At 42.9% G+C, this 15,889-nt stretch overlaps 1 protein-coding gene across 2 annotated transcripts in view; it reads right to left on the bottom strand.

The window, feature by feature from the left end:
• The window catches only part of LOC122113684 (cytochrome P450 3A9-like), a 123,625-nt gene that overhangs the window by 34,949 nt on the left and 72,787 nt on the right, over positions 1 to 15,889 (bottom strand). The window contains exons 1-2 of one of the 2 annotated variants that reach the window (XM_042686750.1): positions 15,801 to 15,871; positions 13,321 to 13,414 (exon numbers count right to left, since the gene is read on the bottom strand). In XM_042686750.1, the coding sequence (XP_042542684.1) occupies positions 13,321 to 13,414; positions 15,801 to 15,871 (165 nt within the window). Of the gene's footprint in view, positions 1 to 13,320; positions 13,415 to 15,800 lie in introns of those variants that run through there. The other variant, XM_042686751.1, reaches the window with a different exon arrangement.

The following is a 15,889-nucleotide window of genomic DNA, read 5'->3' on the forward strand; positions in this document are numbered from 1 at the left end:
GAATAGCGCTCTACCACTTTGAACCACAGTGCCACTTCTGGTTGTCTGGTGGTTCATTGGAGATAAGAATCTCTTGGGGACTTTTCTTCCTAGGCTGGCTTTGAGCCATGATCTTCAGATCTCAGCCTTCTGAGTAGCTAGGATTACAGATGTGAACCACCAGTCCTTGGCTCCTGCTGTGGTTTTGCTGTAAGAACTGCAAGTTATAGTGTATTCTAAAGAGCATGATTGCATTAGTTTATTTTTTCCTCTCTCCCATTCTGCACTGCCTCTAAAAAAGAAAAATATAAAAAGCCCAAGGCAAAAGCAAATACCACCACTACCATCAACAACAAAAGGAATGTACCTATAATCTAACTTAGGAAATGGTAATCCTACTGTACAATACCTTAGTAACACAATAAAATTAAATTGAAAAAAAGTAACCAACAGAAAAAGAATTGTATGCTATTTCTATCCCCTCACCCTAGAAAAGTTTTCAGTCTGGTTTAGATGTGTAGATGTAGAAGTGATGAGTTTACAGGCAACACTGCATGGAGAGCAGAGGTTTCTCTGATCTGCAGTTTGATTTCCTCTCCTTCCTTCAACCAGAGTGAGGTGCATACTTCATACTGGCTCTAGGGAGAGCACAGCCCACAAGACAAGGCCTCTGCCACCAGGAAGAGCCCCGTTCAGGGACAATCGAGGTTAAGATCACACGTCTTTTGATTTTTAAAATACCTTTGTGTTTTCCAACACAACAATGAAACTATTTCTAGACTGTACACTGTGCCCAAAGCCTGCCCTGGCTCCTCATTTCCAGAAGAGCTTACTCAAGACACCTAAGGAAGGGCCACAAGGACCCAAACTCTCCTCTGATCTCTGCAAGACTGCCTGGACCCTCAGGCCGAGGACATCTTAGGCCCTTAGCCTGCACTTCTGTGATCATCTGGAGGAAGTTGGGGGGGGGCATAATTGTGATAGCATAAAAAACCATAGGGAATAAAAACCCCAACACCTAAATGCAGTGAGTATAGAATAAATGATGGCAGATACACACAGTCAAAACTTTGCGTGTGTGTGCGCGCACACACACACCCACACACACACTTTCCAGTGTCTACAGAGGATTAGTTCCAGCATCCAACAAAACATAATCCATAGATGCTCAAGGTCCTGATAACAAATGGCAGACTATTTGTAAAAGACAAATATATACTTTAAATCATCTCTAGATTACTTATAGTTATATAAGATATATTTAGGACAATACTTGTATTTTACTGTTTGGTATATATTCAATAGTTCTGTATATATTCAATATTGTTTCCTATTTTGCAAAGGTTTTTGAGCCACAAGCGGCTGAAATACTGGTGTAAATTGTAGCTCTCTGTAATTACAGAGGGCTAACTCAATCAATCATTCAACCTATATGTCAGTCCTCTATCCTCCAAATATCTGCCTCTCTCTTCCTCTCTGTGTGTATGTGTGTGTGTATACAAACACACACACATAATATGAACATGGGATAGTGAAGACTTTATAGCTTACTAAGTAAGCAGTTCTTTAAAAATAAAATGCAGCTGGGTGCCAAAGGCTCATGGCTGTCATCCTAGCTACCCAGGAGTCTGAGATCTGAGGAACATGGTTCAAAGTCAGCCAATGGGCAGGAACATTCAGGAGATAACAAATGGTTATCTCCCATTAACCACCAGAAAATGGGAAGTGGCACTGTGGCTCAAAGCGGTTGAGTGCTCGCCTTGAGCTGAAGAGCCCAGGGACACTGCCCAGATCTATGCCTGACAAACAACAATAACAACACCTCCCCTGCCCCCAGTACAATCCAGTACAATTACATGCATAGAAATATGCTCCTGGGGATGGTTCTCTCGCTCTCTTCCCCCTCTCTGTATGTACGTATGTATTTATCTATCTATCTCTCATTGTTAAAAACCACTATTTCTAGACTTGGGACTTTGTGTTTCTTTCTCTGGTGCACTTTTATAATCTTTTTTCCAAATTATCATGCTTGCACCATGAAAATATATACAGCATGCCACAATCATAATTTAAATAATCACCAATATGGATAAGACATAGAAAAGCAATGGAGCCTCAACCTGTCATCACATCTGGCAGGAGCCAAAGGGACAAAGTAAGTTGAATCCAGTTTCCCAAAGGTTTGCACTACCATTGCCTACTTCTCTGAGTTCTCCATGTTCGCCACTCAGGGCTGAGTCATTTGAAAGACCGTATTCTGTGAGAACCCTGAAGCCAAGCTGTAAGACCTGGAAAGTGTTAAGAGACCAAATGCCACCTCTGCCAGCATTCAGAAGGATGAGAGCTGGTCCAGGAAAGGTCAAATAGCTGAGGCAGGCAGAGGTAAAAATTACCGCCCTAAGTGTGTTTAAGTTAAGAGCTTTTGGGGATAAGATTTGAGTTTGTGGTAATGTTGGAATGTTAATTGTTTCCCTCTGCTTCCTAAGATAAGGAAGTCAATAATCACTTACATGCAAACTATGCCTCGTGTTATTGGTTGTAACCTTAGCCTTTGCACATATCTTCAGTCCTCTCCTTGTGTACTGAACCTAATAATAACAGTTGTTAATGGAGTCTCAGGATGCAACAGCAAGAATCACTTCGGGTCCCCTGGTCCCCCCAGAGCTCAGTTCTTTGGCCTAGTCTCCCATCATTGTCCTGCCCCTAGTTGTAGCAGATTGTGACAGTATTCTAACAGGTGCCCTCAGAGCAGTGTGGTCCCATCAGTTTGCCTGGGGATATTGCATGAACATACGAAACATCATGACAAAACCCCATTGCACAACTAGTATGCCCTAATAATGATAGAAAGAAAAGAACATGAGGGATGTTTTCCACTGAACCACATTTGAAGACTGTAAGGGAACCATAATGATCTAAGGGTGTAGAAATCGATACACTGCCGGGTACCAGTGGTGCATTGCTGTAAACCTTGCTATTCAGGAGGCTGAGAGCTGAGGATCGAAGTTCAAAGCCAGCCTAGGCAGAAAGTCCACCAGATTCTTGTTATCTCTAATTAACCACCCCAAAGCCAGGAGTAGAGATGTGGCTCAAGTGGTTGAGAGCCAGCTTTGAACAAAAAAATCTAAAGGACAGTGCCCAGGCCCTGAGTTCAATCCCTGAGACTGGTAGACACCTCAAAAAGAAAGAAATCAATATAATATGGTTGGATATAAAGACAAGAGATTATTCATATGTAGGTAAAGGAGTATGTGGAAAATCGCTTTATATTCAGCTCAATTTGTCTATGAAGCTAAAATTTCTCTAAAATATCATCTGCTTAAAAATGTGGAGAAGAAGAAAGGATTCAGGAGCCCACTTGAAAGGGTTTTCAGCGAACAAACGTGAGAGAAGTTGTTTCAAAATAAATAATGATAGGAAGAGAATAATTGTGAGTGTGTGTACATGTTTGTGTGTATGTGTGTGCCATTTCTAGGGCTTGAATTCAGGGCCCGAGCTCTGTCCCTTAATCCTTTAGCACAAGGGTAATGCTCTACTACTTGAGTCACAGCTCCACTTCTGGCCTTTTGGTGGGTTGTTGGAAATCGGAGTCTCACCCTCTTTCTTGCCTGGGCTGGCTTTGAACTGTGATTGTTAGATCTCACTTTCCTGAGTAGCTAGGATGACAAGCATAAGCCACTGGAGCCTGGCTATAAATGTAATATGTAAGGTCATGGTCCTGAGAATGAGATTCCCTTTGGCTGTCATATATAATAGCAGAGTGTGGGTTGTTCTGGAATTCTGCACAAATGTGCCTCTAGGCAGAAAACTGATTTCATATTTCCCTTGTGAGTAGACTCCAAAGGACTCCCTGTTATTTTTTTTTTGGGACTCCATATCTTCGGAATTCTGAGAGTTAATCATTAGCTGAAGTAAATCTACTTGGTTCTGGAAAGAAGACAAACCGATGTCAAAGGCATGAAATGAGAATTAAATCAGAGAGCAGAGCTTAGTCTCCTTCTGTGACTATGACCCAGGTAACTCCACAAGGTTTTCATTTTCTTCTTTTCAGTTGTGGGGCTTGAACTCAGTACTTGTGCACTACCCCTGTGCTTTTTTCCCCCAAGGCTACCTATCTACAAACTTGAGTCATGACACCACTTCTGGTTTTCTGGTGGTTAATTGGAGATAAGTCTCATGGACTGTCCTGTCCAGGCTGGCTTTGAACCATGATCCTCAGATCTGATCTCAGCCTCGTGAGTAGCTAGGATTACGGGTATGAGCTACCAATGCCTGGCCACAAATCTGCCTGAATCACTAGTGAACCAGAATACCCATCTATGAACTTTAGAGGGATCAGGATCTTTTCCCAAAAGAAAGATAACTGTCTTGACCAACAACTTTTGGTCTTTTCTCTCCCTAGTTCTGACATTCTCTAGTTTCTGAACTCAGACACCTGGCCCAGATAGCATCTGGCTTCTTCTCCCATCGCATCTGTTTGCTCAGGAACAACACCAGGACTTCAATCTTTTGTTTTGTGGGCATACTTCTTAATTGATAATACCACTGAATTAATTGATAGTCCCACAGAATAAACTCTTGCCATTCCCACAGGTAATTGATGGGTTTACAGCAAGTGTCTGGAAACGGTTCACCATTCTGGAATGGTTACAAATTTTTCAGTGACACCTGAAGGAACTCAGTGCTGTCTTCCTTCCTACAGATGAATCAGATACTCAGACAGGCCTTTAGGGGCTCAAATTTAAATTAGATGGCCTGAAATAGCCAATGTGCAGTTGGAAATAAAACAATTTTTTTTCTCTCTTTCTCTCACTCTCTCTCTGTGCATATATGTGTGTATTAGGATTTGAACTCAGGACCTGGTTTCTGTCCCTTGTTTGCTCAAGGTTGGCACTGTACCAGTTGAGTTACCTCTGGCTAATTGGAGAGGAGAGTCTCAGGGACTTCCCTGACCAGACTGACTTCAAACTTTGATCCTCAGATCTGATCTCAGCCTCCTGAGTAGTGAGCATTACGAGCATGAGCCAAAGGTACCTGGCGCTCATCATTCCATTTGGAATTCTTTCTTTCTGGTATATTTCATATCTCCATTCCCAGCCACTACATTCTTCCTTCTCCCTTCCAATCTTAGAATTCCTGATCTCAACCTAGAGTTTTTTCATATAACTTTAGAAAAGGACAGTTACATAAAGCACATATCTAGAGACAAATAACTTTAAACTACATATATCCTTAAGTAACCATCAGCAGCTTTTACCTTTGCTTTGTCTTTGAGGCGACTTTCTTTCATCCTTTCTACAGAAGTTCTTAGGAAATCTATAACATCCTTTGGAAACATACTGATACTTGATGTCTCAAAAATGGGTGTAAGGAATGGAAAGAGTTCTACAGGAGAAAATAAGAAGAAATAAACACAGGTGAAAATACAAAATTTGCTGTCTACACCATGGAATTTTATTCAGCCATACAAAGAAATAAGGTACTAACACATGCCTCAAAATGATGAAACTTGAAAGCATAATACAAAAGCTAGACACACTTGTGGAAAGTGTCTATAATAGTGAGAAAATAGGTAAGTGATCCCTCAGGCCTGAAAGAAGTACAAGAGTAGACAGCTAAGAGGTAGGGGGCTCCTTCCTTCTTTTTCTCCCTTCCTTCCTTCCTTCCTTCCTTCCTTCCTTCCTTCCTTCCTTCCTTCCTTCCTTCCTTCCTTCCCTCCTTCCCTCCTTCTTGCTTCCCTGCTTCCCCATTTCCTTGCTTCTTTCCTTCCTTCCCTCTTCCTCTCCCTCTCATTTTTTCTTTTGTCGGTACTGGGGTTTGAACTCAGAGCCTGTGTACTTTCTCTTAGGTGTTTTTCTTTCTCCAGGCAGATGCCCTACCACTTGAATCATAGCGGCATTTGCAAATCAGAGTTTTACTGATTTTCTTGCTCTGGGCTGGCTTCAAATCACGATTCTCAGATCTCAGATTCCTGAGTAGCTAGGATTATAGGCGTGAGCCACTGGCACCCAACTAAGGTACAGGGTTTCTGATGAGATACTTATGCCTATGAATGCATTTTATCTCAATGAGCTGTTCTTTAATGAGGAAGAAGGGCGGGGGGAGGGGAGAGAGGTCTATGAACCTACTGAGAGAACCACCTGCTCCAATAAATCAAATTTTATGAGCCTCTGGACTTTTTCCACAAAGGGGTCCTGTGGGTTGTTGAGAGAATTGATGTTTACCCCAAATGATGTCCCTGTGATCACATCCATGCTGTAGGCTCCAAAGAAGCTGAAGTAGAGAGATTCATAGGAAAATTAGAACATGCACTTCTTTTTGCATCTCTCTTTTCTTTCTGCTCCACAAGCAGCAAAAAAATGGGAATAACTTCCTGTGTTAGGACAAGACAGTCACAAGCTGTTCTCTGACAGAGCTATTGAGGGGTCATCAGAAGGATCTAGCCTCCTCACCTCCCCCACCCCACCTGCACCTAAGGTCTTTACCGGGCAGTGGTTCTACAACCTTTGCGCTAGAGATGATAGGACAATTAGGTGGGTCAGACTCACCTGGGAACTGGAGGAACTCAGTCGCAGAAAACAGAGACCCCGCCTCCCCAGACAAATTGCAGCTACCAATACGATTTGGATGATAATGGTTTATAGTAGATAGTGATGGATTGGGGCTTGTGCAGGCCAAGGGTGGAGTGCTTAACTCTGTCCCTGTTTCTATCTCTGCCCCTGTCTCTGTCGCTCTCTCTGTATTTTGGTGCAGGTCCTAGAGCCTAAACTCAGGGCCTGGACGTGGTTCCTGAATTTTTTTTTTTTTTCTCAAATCTAACACTCTATCACTTGAGCCACAGCTTCAATTGTGGCTTTCCTGGAGGTAGTTTATTGGAGATAAGAGTTTTACAGATATATCTCTATCTATCTATCTATCTATCTATCTATCTATCTATCTATCTATCTATCTATCTATCTATCTATCTATCTATCTATCCATCCATCCATCCATCCATCCATCCATCCATCCATCCATCCATCCATCCATCCATCTATCCATCCATCCATCCATCCATCCATCCATCCATCCATCCATCCATCCATCCATCTATCTTCTGGAGCTGGCATCGAGCCGCAATCTTAAGATCTCAGACCCCCGCATAGCTAGGATTACAGGTGTGCATCACCAGTGCCCCGCAAGTGCTCACTCTTTCAACATGACAGGTTTGCCTTTCCCTGCTTGTGGTCTCAGGTTTTCCACCAACCCGTCAGAAAACTCACGGATGATGGGGAACATCTAGGCACAAAACAAGAGAAGTTGAAAGAGAAGACTTACATCCCAGAGGCATGACACCACTCCCTCCCACAAGATGAAACAGGACATCTGATTGATCAGAAACCATGGATTTGTAGGACATAAGGCCAAAACAAATGCCTAATCAAGGATATGATGAGATGTCCCGTGTGAGACCACAAGGAAAAGGAAGGTTGGAACCTTTCTAGCCTGTTGCAAACCTAAACAGACAGGGCTTGGGTTTTCCACAGGGCCACTGATAACGGCAGCTTTACATACAGAACCTGTACGTTGGAAGACCTCAACACCCATATGGGTAGATCAGTGGCCCTTGCCTAAGAAAAATCTTGAAGCTGCCAAGGCTCTGGTTCATGAGCAATTGTCACAAGGCCATAGTAAGCCTTCCACTAGTTCCTGGAATACCCCTATTTTTGTTATTAAAAAAAAAAACAACAGGGAAATGGAGACTTCTCCAGGACTTGTGAGAGACTTCTCCATATGTTCCCCATGAGTGCCTTGCACTCTGACTTGTCCTCACCAACAGCTATTCCCTTATTCTTTCCCTTATTGGTATTGGATTTAAAAGATTGCTTTTTTTTTTTTTTAAACCATACCTCTGTACCCAGGGGACGGGGAAAAATGTTCTGTTTCCAGCATTAATATAATTAAACCTTATGATAGATATGAATGGACAGTGCTACCCCAGGGAATGGCCAACTCTTTCTGAACAAGGCCATAGAGCCCCTATGTAAAAAGCACTCCTCTGCCTATGTAATCCATTACATGGATGATATCCTGATTGAAGCATCAGATGAGCAACAGGTTAATCTTATTTTTCAGGATACACAGCAGTCTTTATGGCTGTATTGCCTGATTGTAGCCCCTAAAAAAGTTCAGAGACAACATCCTCTTTCATATCTAGGATATCACATCTCCTACCAAAAGGTCACTCCCCAAAAATTAAAAATAAGGACTGAGCAATTGCAAACTCTCAATGATTTTTAAAAGTTATTGGGGAATATTAATTGGATTCGCCCCTCATGATAAATTACTTCCAAGAAGTTGCAACCTCTTTTTCAGATTTTTTATTCTTTTTTTGGTCAGTCATGGGGCTTGAACTCTGGGCCTGGGCACTGTCCTTCAGCTCTTCAGTTCAAGGCTAGCGCTCTACCGCTTGAGCCACAGTGCAACTTCCAGTTTTGTGAGTGGTTTATTGGAGATAAGAGTCTTCTGGCTTTTCCTGCTTGGCTTTGAACCGCGATTTTCAGATCTCAGCCTCCCGAGTAGCTAGGATTACAGGCATGAGCCACTGGTGCCTGGCATCTTTTTAGATTTTACAGGACAACTCTAACCCAGCTTCCCCAAGTGTTCTTATGCCTAAAGCAGCTGTAGCCTTAAGAGTTGTTAAATGTACAATTAGTGACGCCCAACTTGTATACATAGATTATTCCCAATCCATTGTTTTATATACTTCAAATCCTAGTAAATTCCCTATTGCTATCCTTTGGCAGGATGCTCCTATTAAATGGTTATTTTTGGCCTTGCATCAACCCTTTAATTGCTTTAATTTCTTCACATTTCTAAGGGATGCAAGCATTGTATTCAATTGACTGGGCATGAGCCTGATGCCTTGGGCCTGTGCATGACTAGGACTGAGTTTGATAGCCTGTTACAGACCTCCTTGAAATGGCAATCTTCCTGGGCAGGTACTTTTTCACTTGCCTGCATCACCATTGCATTTTGCTAATGATGATTGTATTACTGCCTGCTCCTTTATTTATTCTAAGCCTATTTGAATGCTCCCAACGTGTTTATTGATGGGTCTAAGACTGGAAAGGTGGGGCTCATGTTGCAATCCCCACTTCAACACAAAGGGTGGAGCTGTTTGCTGCCACTTTGGCTTTACAATAGTATCCTTTTGCCATAAACTTGTACTCAGATAGCCAGTATGTTGTTTCTGTTTTACACCACATTCAGGATGCCATTATTCTCACCTCAGATGAGGAACTGTTGCATCTTTTTACTTCCCTCCAGCAGCAACTGTTACAGCGCACACCTCCTATATTTATTTGCCATAGTCGTGTTCATTCTCTTTTACCTGGATCTTTAACAAATGGCAATGCCCTTGCTGATGAGTTAACTTGGCTCATTAGGCTTATTCAATCTCCTGTTAAGGCTGCACTTGATGCCCATCAAAAATTTCATCAAAATGCAGCTGCCTTTCATAGGCAGTTTAGATTAACTCACGAACAAGCCTGTGCAATAGTTTGGCAATGTGCCCGTTGTCCACTTGCTCATGCTGGTCCCACTGTTGGGGTTAGCCCACCGAGTCTTCTACCTGGGCAGCTGTGGAAAATGGATGTGACTCATGTTCCCTTTTTTGGCCACTTGTCTTATGCTCATGTTTCTGTGGATACTTACTCTGGATTGCTTTTTGCCTCCTGTCACACAGGAGAGATGTTGCTGCCCATTTATTTGCAAATAAATCCTGCAAATCCTTTATGGATTTTCCCCAACAAATTAAGACTGATCATGGTCCTGTTTATATTTCTCAAGCCTTTAAAACATTGTGCTCACAACTACATATTACTCTTACTATGAGTATCCCCTACAACCCACAAGGACAGGGCATTGTGGAACCATCCCATGCTTACTTTAAAAAATCAAATTCAAAAAATAAAAAAGGGGGAATTAGCTACCTGGAAAATTCCACCGCACACCATTATATCTTAATTCATTGTTGTTTTAGATTTTTTAAAATGTCTCAGAGGATGGCTTCACTGCTGCACAGCGCTGTTGGAGGAGAGCTGTTATGCCCACAGCCATGGTGGGATGGAAGGATCCTTTGACAGGACTCTGGAATGGTCCCGATTCCCTCTTTCGATGGGGTCCAGGGTATGCTTGTGTTTTCCCACAGGATGCAAAGTGCCGAGGTGGATTCCAGGCCGGCTCGTTTGCCATGCTGAGATTACATCGGTCACTCTAGAGAATGAGCTTGAGAGAGCACGTGTCTCCAACCCACAGCCGGAGGCCCCATTGCCCACATGGGTGCAAATTCAGGCCCTGACCTCCAGGGGCCAAAAAAGAGTTGAAGGGGCAGGAAGGGATCTCACACCTGAAACCCTATTTGTGGCTATGCTAGCATTAATACCCTTGCCCAAGTTTCCGCTGAGGTACACTGGGCCTACTTGCCTGACCGCCCTATTGCCTGCCCAGTGTCATGGGAGGAGCCATCCATGAAAGTGTACACTAATGCAACAGGGCTCTTTGGGGAAGAGAGGGCTGGATTTCTGGAGCCATATTCTAGGCTGGTAGAATAGACTGGGCTGTCTTTTAGCTAGCCTGTTTGCATATCCATGGACAGCATACATGAATGTGTTAAGTGTGGTAAAACGTACACGTGTAGTAAGGTATTCAGGGATAGATTATGGATCTGAGTTGCTCTGAGAGAAAAAGGTGTCTGGATGGAAAAAGATGGAGCTTATGCCTAACACATCTAGAGTTGCTTTGGCAGATGGTGTGAGCCCCACATGGATTCCACTATGCCAGAAGGTTCCTGTAGCCACTGATGATCAGCCACCATGGAGGGCCTATGGATTCGACATCTTGTCTACTGTTCCAGTGGTGAGAGTTCCCCACTATGAATTGCAGGACTGGTCTTGGAGGAGTGACGTGATCAATGGTGTTCTGCCAGCTACCATCTTGGTCAGCCCATGTGGACAAGCTTATCCTGACATCTGGAGTCTGGCTGCTGCCTTAAGGCCCACTTGAACTAATGCCTCTTACCTTCCCGTACCACTGTCCCAGAGACCTATCCCGCTCCGTGGTTTTGTATCATTTACTGTGCAAGCTTGTGTTATGCATCCATACATGCCAGTGGTTGGTGCAGGGTGTGGTTGTTAAACATGGGGAGTCATTTCACACCTCCTGCAGGAATAATTGTGTTCTTACTAACTGCATAAATAATCCTGGACATTTTGGAGCTTGTACAGTGTTTGTTACGATGAACCCCTTTATCTTGCCTGTTAAGTTGATGGAACCATGGCAAAGTGATTTTGGGCTTCAGTTTGTTATTGAGGTTCAAAAGGCTTTTAGCTGCTCTCACAGAGTTTTGGGAATATCGGTTGCAGCATTATTGCTACCATAACTCTTATTGCCAGTGCTACTGCTTCTGCCACGGCCCTTACCCAAACCCATACAGCATAACATGTTAATAATTTGGCTCAAAATGTTTCTAGTGCCCCTGGGACCCAAGTGCGAATGGATAAAAAGATTGTGGAATGTCTAAATGCTTTGGAAACAGCCATGATGTATGTTACTAACCAGGTAGACTGCTAAAGACTGAGTTAAAAATGACATGTCATGCTAATTATCAGTCCATTTGTGTTACCCCCTCTTAAATATGATGGAAATGTGACGAACAAATCTCCAGAGTCATATCCAAGGAATCTGGTTCCATGATCATTTGAGCTTTGATATTCTGCAGCTTCAGGGGCAGATACTTGATGTTGGCTACTCCACCCTAAAGGTAGCAGACCCTGAAGACTTGGCTGCATCAGGTCTTCCTTCCCTGCAGGGATTCAACCTAGGAAATTTGTTACAGTACTCCTTTTGGTATTTCTTGGGCATTTTGCTGTTTTGATGGTCCTTTCTCTGCCTTTCTTCCTGGGCTCCTTTGCCCAGGTCCAGGCTGATAGATACTTGCTCAATATAAAAAATAAAAAAGGGAGAGATGTTGCAGACCCTGAGGTATCAGGAGCTGGCAACGTGTGAGCCAAGGCTCCCCGCCACTGACGCCAACCTTCTGGGGTGCAAGTGCTTGCCTTTTTATTTGAGGGAGTGTTTTTCTGAGCTTTGGGCCCAGGGGCTTATCTGGGGGAGTATAGTAGACAAAGATTATTTGAAATAGAATTAGGAAGGATGCATACTGTCTGCACTTGATGGCGTGGCGGGTCCTGAAACAATGTGGTGCAAGCCTTGGACAAATATGGAAAGTGTATATAGCTGAGGCTTTTGCTGGAATAAACAGAGTTGTGCCTTCAGCCTTCTCTCCGTCTCCTTCATCCATACCCTTACCCCTTGGGAGACCCTGTGCATGCTGCGGCTGGACCTGGCATGGCTCAAGAGGCTCTGGGCTGACAGTGCCCCAACAGAACGGATTGTCTCATCTTTACCAATCTATCCCATGGAAGTTTCCAGAATACTTACCACCAAAGTTTCCATATATTTAAAAAAAAATAACATTCAGCATCAAAAACTGCAATGCCCTGGGAAGAGAAATAAATGCAGATATTACATGTTTAAGACCTCATCCAAGTACATTTTCTTGATCAAGTTATAGAACAAGTTTGTATATGTAGTATGTCACTTTGAAACAGCTTTCATAGGAGCATTTTTAAAAATTATTATTTGTGGGGGAGGGAACCTGAGCTAGCTTCAAACTGCAATTCCCAGGTCATTTGTTGTCTAGTAGTTAGGCTTCTTTCTTGTTTACTAAATGAAGTGCGTGGAGTTGCGATGTTCAGATCACCTCTTTGGGCATTAAAAAAAAATAAAGTTCCAGCAGAAGTCAGAGTGCAAGTGAAGGCAAAGTGAACTTGCCCAATATGAGAAGATAAGAGTGATGCCACCTCTACCCATAGGACACCACAAATTAAATACTTCCTCTGGGATTTTACTTCTGAAGGTTAAAAAAAAAAGTAAAAGAACGAAGAAAGAAATCTTCCTTGTGGGAATTCTCAATTGTGGTATGTGAACTGTGTAAATAAAAGTCCCTAGAGCTATTAGTGACCCTTCCTGAAATTGGCTTTGTTAGGGAAAAAAAATCTTTGTTGCTCACAAAGTCTATCAAGTTCTCATTGTGAATGCCAGGATGCTGAAAATCTATGTGGATCCGCTGATGCCCAGTGGATAGTATGGACAGCTGGACACAGCCCTGCAGTACACCTGGCCATTCTCTAGGGGGAGCACACACACACAGCTTCTAAAAGCACTTCTCTTCCACCATAGAAGGAAGCCAGTGTTTGCAACCAGAAAAGCAAACTGTAGAGCTCAAGCAACACTCACCTTACAATAACACAGAATGGTTCCAAAAAAGGGCAGAGGTTTTGGGCCAGGAATTCCCAACTTCTTAAAAACTCTATGTGGATAGGTCCCATATCTATAAATAAATAAGTAAATAAGTAAATAAATATATATGTATATATAATTTTTTTGGGGGGTCCGGTCATGGGGCCTGAACTCTGGGCCTGGGCGCTGTCCCTCAGCTCTTCAGCTCAAGGCTAGTGCTCTACCACTTGAGCCACAGCGCCACTTCCGGCTTTTTTCTTTTTGCTTATGTGGGGCTCAGGAATCGAACCCAGGGCCTCAGGCCTGCAAGGCAAGCGCTCTACCACTGAGCCACCTTCCCAGCCCCTGTATAAATATTTTTTAAAAATTAGATAATAGAGATACATACACACATACATGCACTTACATCCTGTATTCATATGGAGGCTTGCCAGTTACTAACTCAAGAAGTAGGACAGTAAAACTGTTATGGTAACATGTAGGCAACGATAACACCAGAAATTCAAATGGCGATGATTTTCCTTGCTCTTCAGTTCCTTTCTTACAACTTCTGAAAGAACTCCAAAAGTCACAAAAATGAGCTAAAAGTAGCTGGAGTCTTTAGGCTCCCCAACCTACAGTGGATAATTGGTAAAGTCAACAACCTTGTTTTGAGTGATCTTGTGAGCTTCAAACTAGAAATTTCCAAGTCATTTCATTTCCATGTGTCATTTATGTGGACAGCCAGGGTCCACAAGTGTGTCTTGGAGCTCTGACCTTAAAGGAGAGAAATATTCATTGCATCCTCCTAACTCCTACTTGGGTGTTGTTGATGTCATTATTGGCTCACCTTCTTCCTACCCACCTCCACAGAAAGACTAAGATAACCTGCTGGAGAGGAATATCAATATGCAAGGGAGATTCTTGCTTATACACCCTTATTACAGCTCTGTTGACAATGGCCATGTTGTAGAATCAGCCAAGTGCACAATAACCAATGAACAGATAATCATGTGCATAAGCATTATGGACTATAACTGTGATAAGTGGAAACCATGCCATTTGTAGGAAAATCGAACTGGAAAGCATCCTATTGAGTGAGATATGGCAAATTCACTTGTCAGTGGAATGATCCTGAGCACGATGATGATGAAAGTGATGATGATGGTGGTGGTGGTGGTGATTACCATGATGATAATGAGGATGATGGCGATAATTATAGCACATAAAATAAAGGAAGGTTGTATGGGGGGATTTGTGGAATGGGGAGGGAAGAAAGGAAAAGCTACTGAGGAGTGAAGAGTTTGCAAGATGTGTTACACATGCTAGATTGTGTGTGTGTGTGTGTGTGTGTGTGCTCGTGCGCGTGTGCACGCACACACTATAAAGATAGCACATGAATGCAGTAAACACTGTTTGAAAAGATAGAGGGAGAGAGGAGAAGAGGGAGGCTAGGATAGAGGAAGTGAATATGTTCAAAGTTTATTGCGCCTATGTATGATATTATCATAATAAAATCCCTGTAGTACTAATGTGTACTCATTCAAAAGTAAAAGTAATTTAAATGACCAATGAATTAAAACAATGTGCTCAGCAAAACAGCTTAAAAATATGTATATATCCTGGCACCTGGTGGCTCCTGTCTGTAATCCTACCTACTCAGGAGGCTGAGATCTGAGGATGGTGGCTTGAAGCCAGTCTGGGCAGGAAAGGTTGTAAGAATTTTTTTTTTTTTTTTTTTGAGGATGTAGGGCTTGACATTGGGGCCTGACCATATCTGTGAGCTCTTTCTGCTCAAGGTTGAGGCTTTCCTACGTCGAGCCACACACAATGCCTCTACCAGTTTTATGGTGGTAAATTGGAGATAAGTCTTATGGCCTTTTCTGTCCAGGCTGTCTTTGAACCATGATTCTCAAATCTCAGCCTCCTGAGTAGCTTGGATTACAAGCATGAGCCACCAGCACCTGACAATGAGACTCGTCTCCAATTAACCACCAAAACATCCAGAAGTGGAGCTCTGAGTCAGGTGGTAGAGTGCTAGCCTTAAGGACAAATGCTCAGGGACAGTGCCCAGGACCTGAGTTCAAGCCCCAGGTACAAGACCAAAATAAACAAATGAACATACAAATAATAAAGACCTTTCACCCGAAGTATCCTGAGATCACTCCAAGGGTCATCTGTTGTCATATTCTGCTTCTGCTGAATTTGAGGCATCAATTTAGGCCCCAGTAGAAGCTCAAAGATCATTTCCAAACAATGCCACTAGCCCCACTCCCCACACAGAAATTGAGAGTTCCATGAAAGAGGAATATTTATTAACTCTCCCATTGGATCTCGATGGGGTAAATAATTCTGCAGGTGTAGGTTAAATCTGACTTTTGAGCAATTGTCTCATTCATTTTTCTTTTCAGATCTTCCCAATCTATAGACCATAATAATCCTCACCTTGAATCCTAGGTGACAGGGAGGAGGGCATCAGAGTCTAGATAGTTACTCACAAATAGAGACGCACCAGGCTGGTAGCCAGGAGGATCCAGGTTTCTAGGGAAAAGTTGAGGATCAAGTCCATGGTTGCTCTCAGCTGGTA

The sequence above is a fragment of the Dipodomys spectabilis genome, unplaced genomic scaffold (genome assembly GCF_019054845.1).
Source record: "Dipodomys spectabilis isolate Male_0828 unplaced genomic scaffold, ASM1905484v1 ptg000098l, whole genome shotgun sequence".
Taxonomy (NCBI): Eukaryota; Metazoa; Chordata; class Mammalia; order Rodentia; family Heteromyidae; genus Dipodomys; species Dipodomys spectabilis.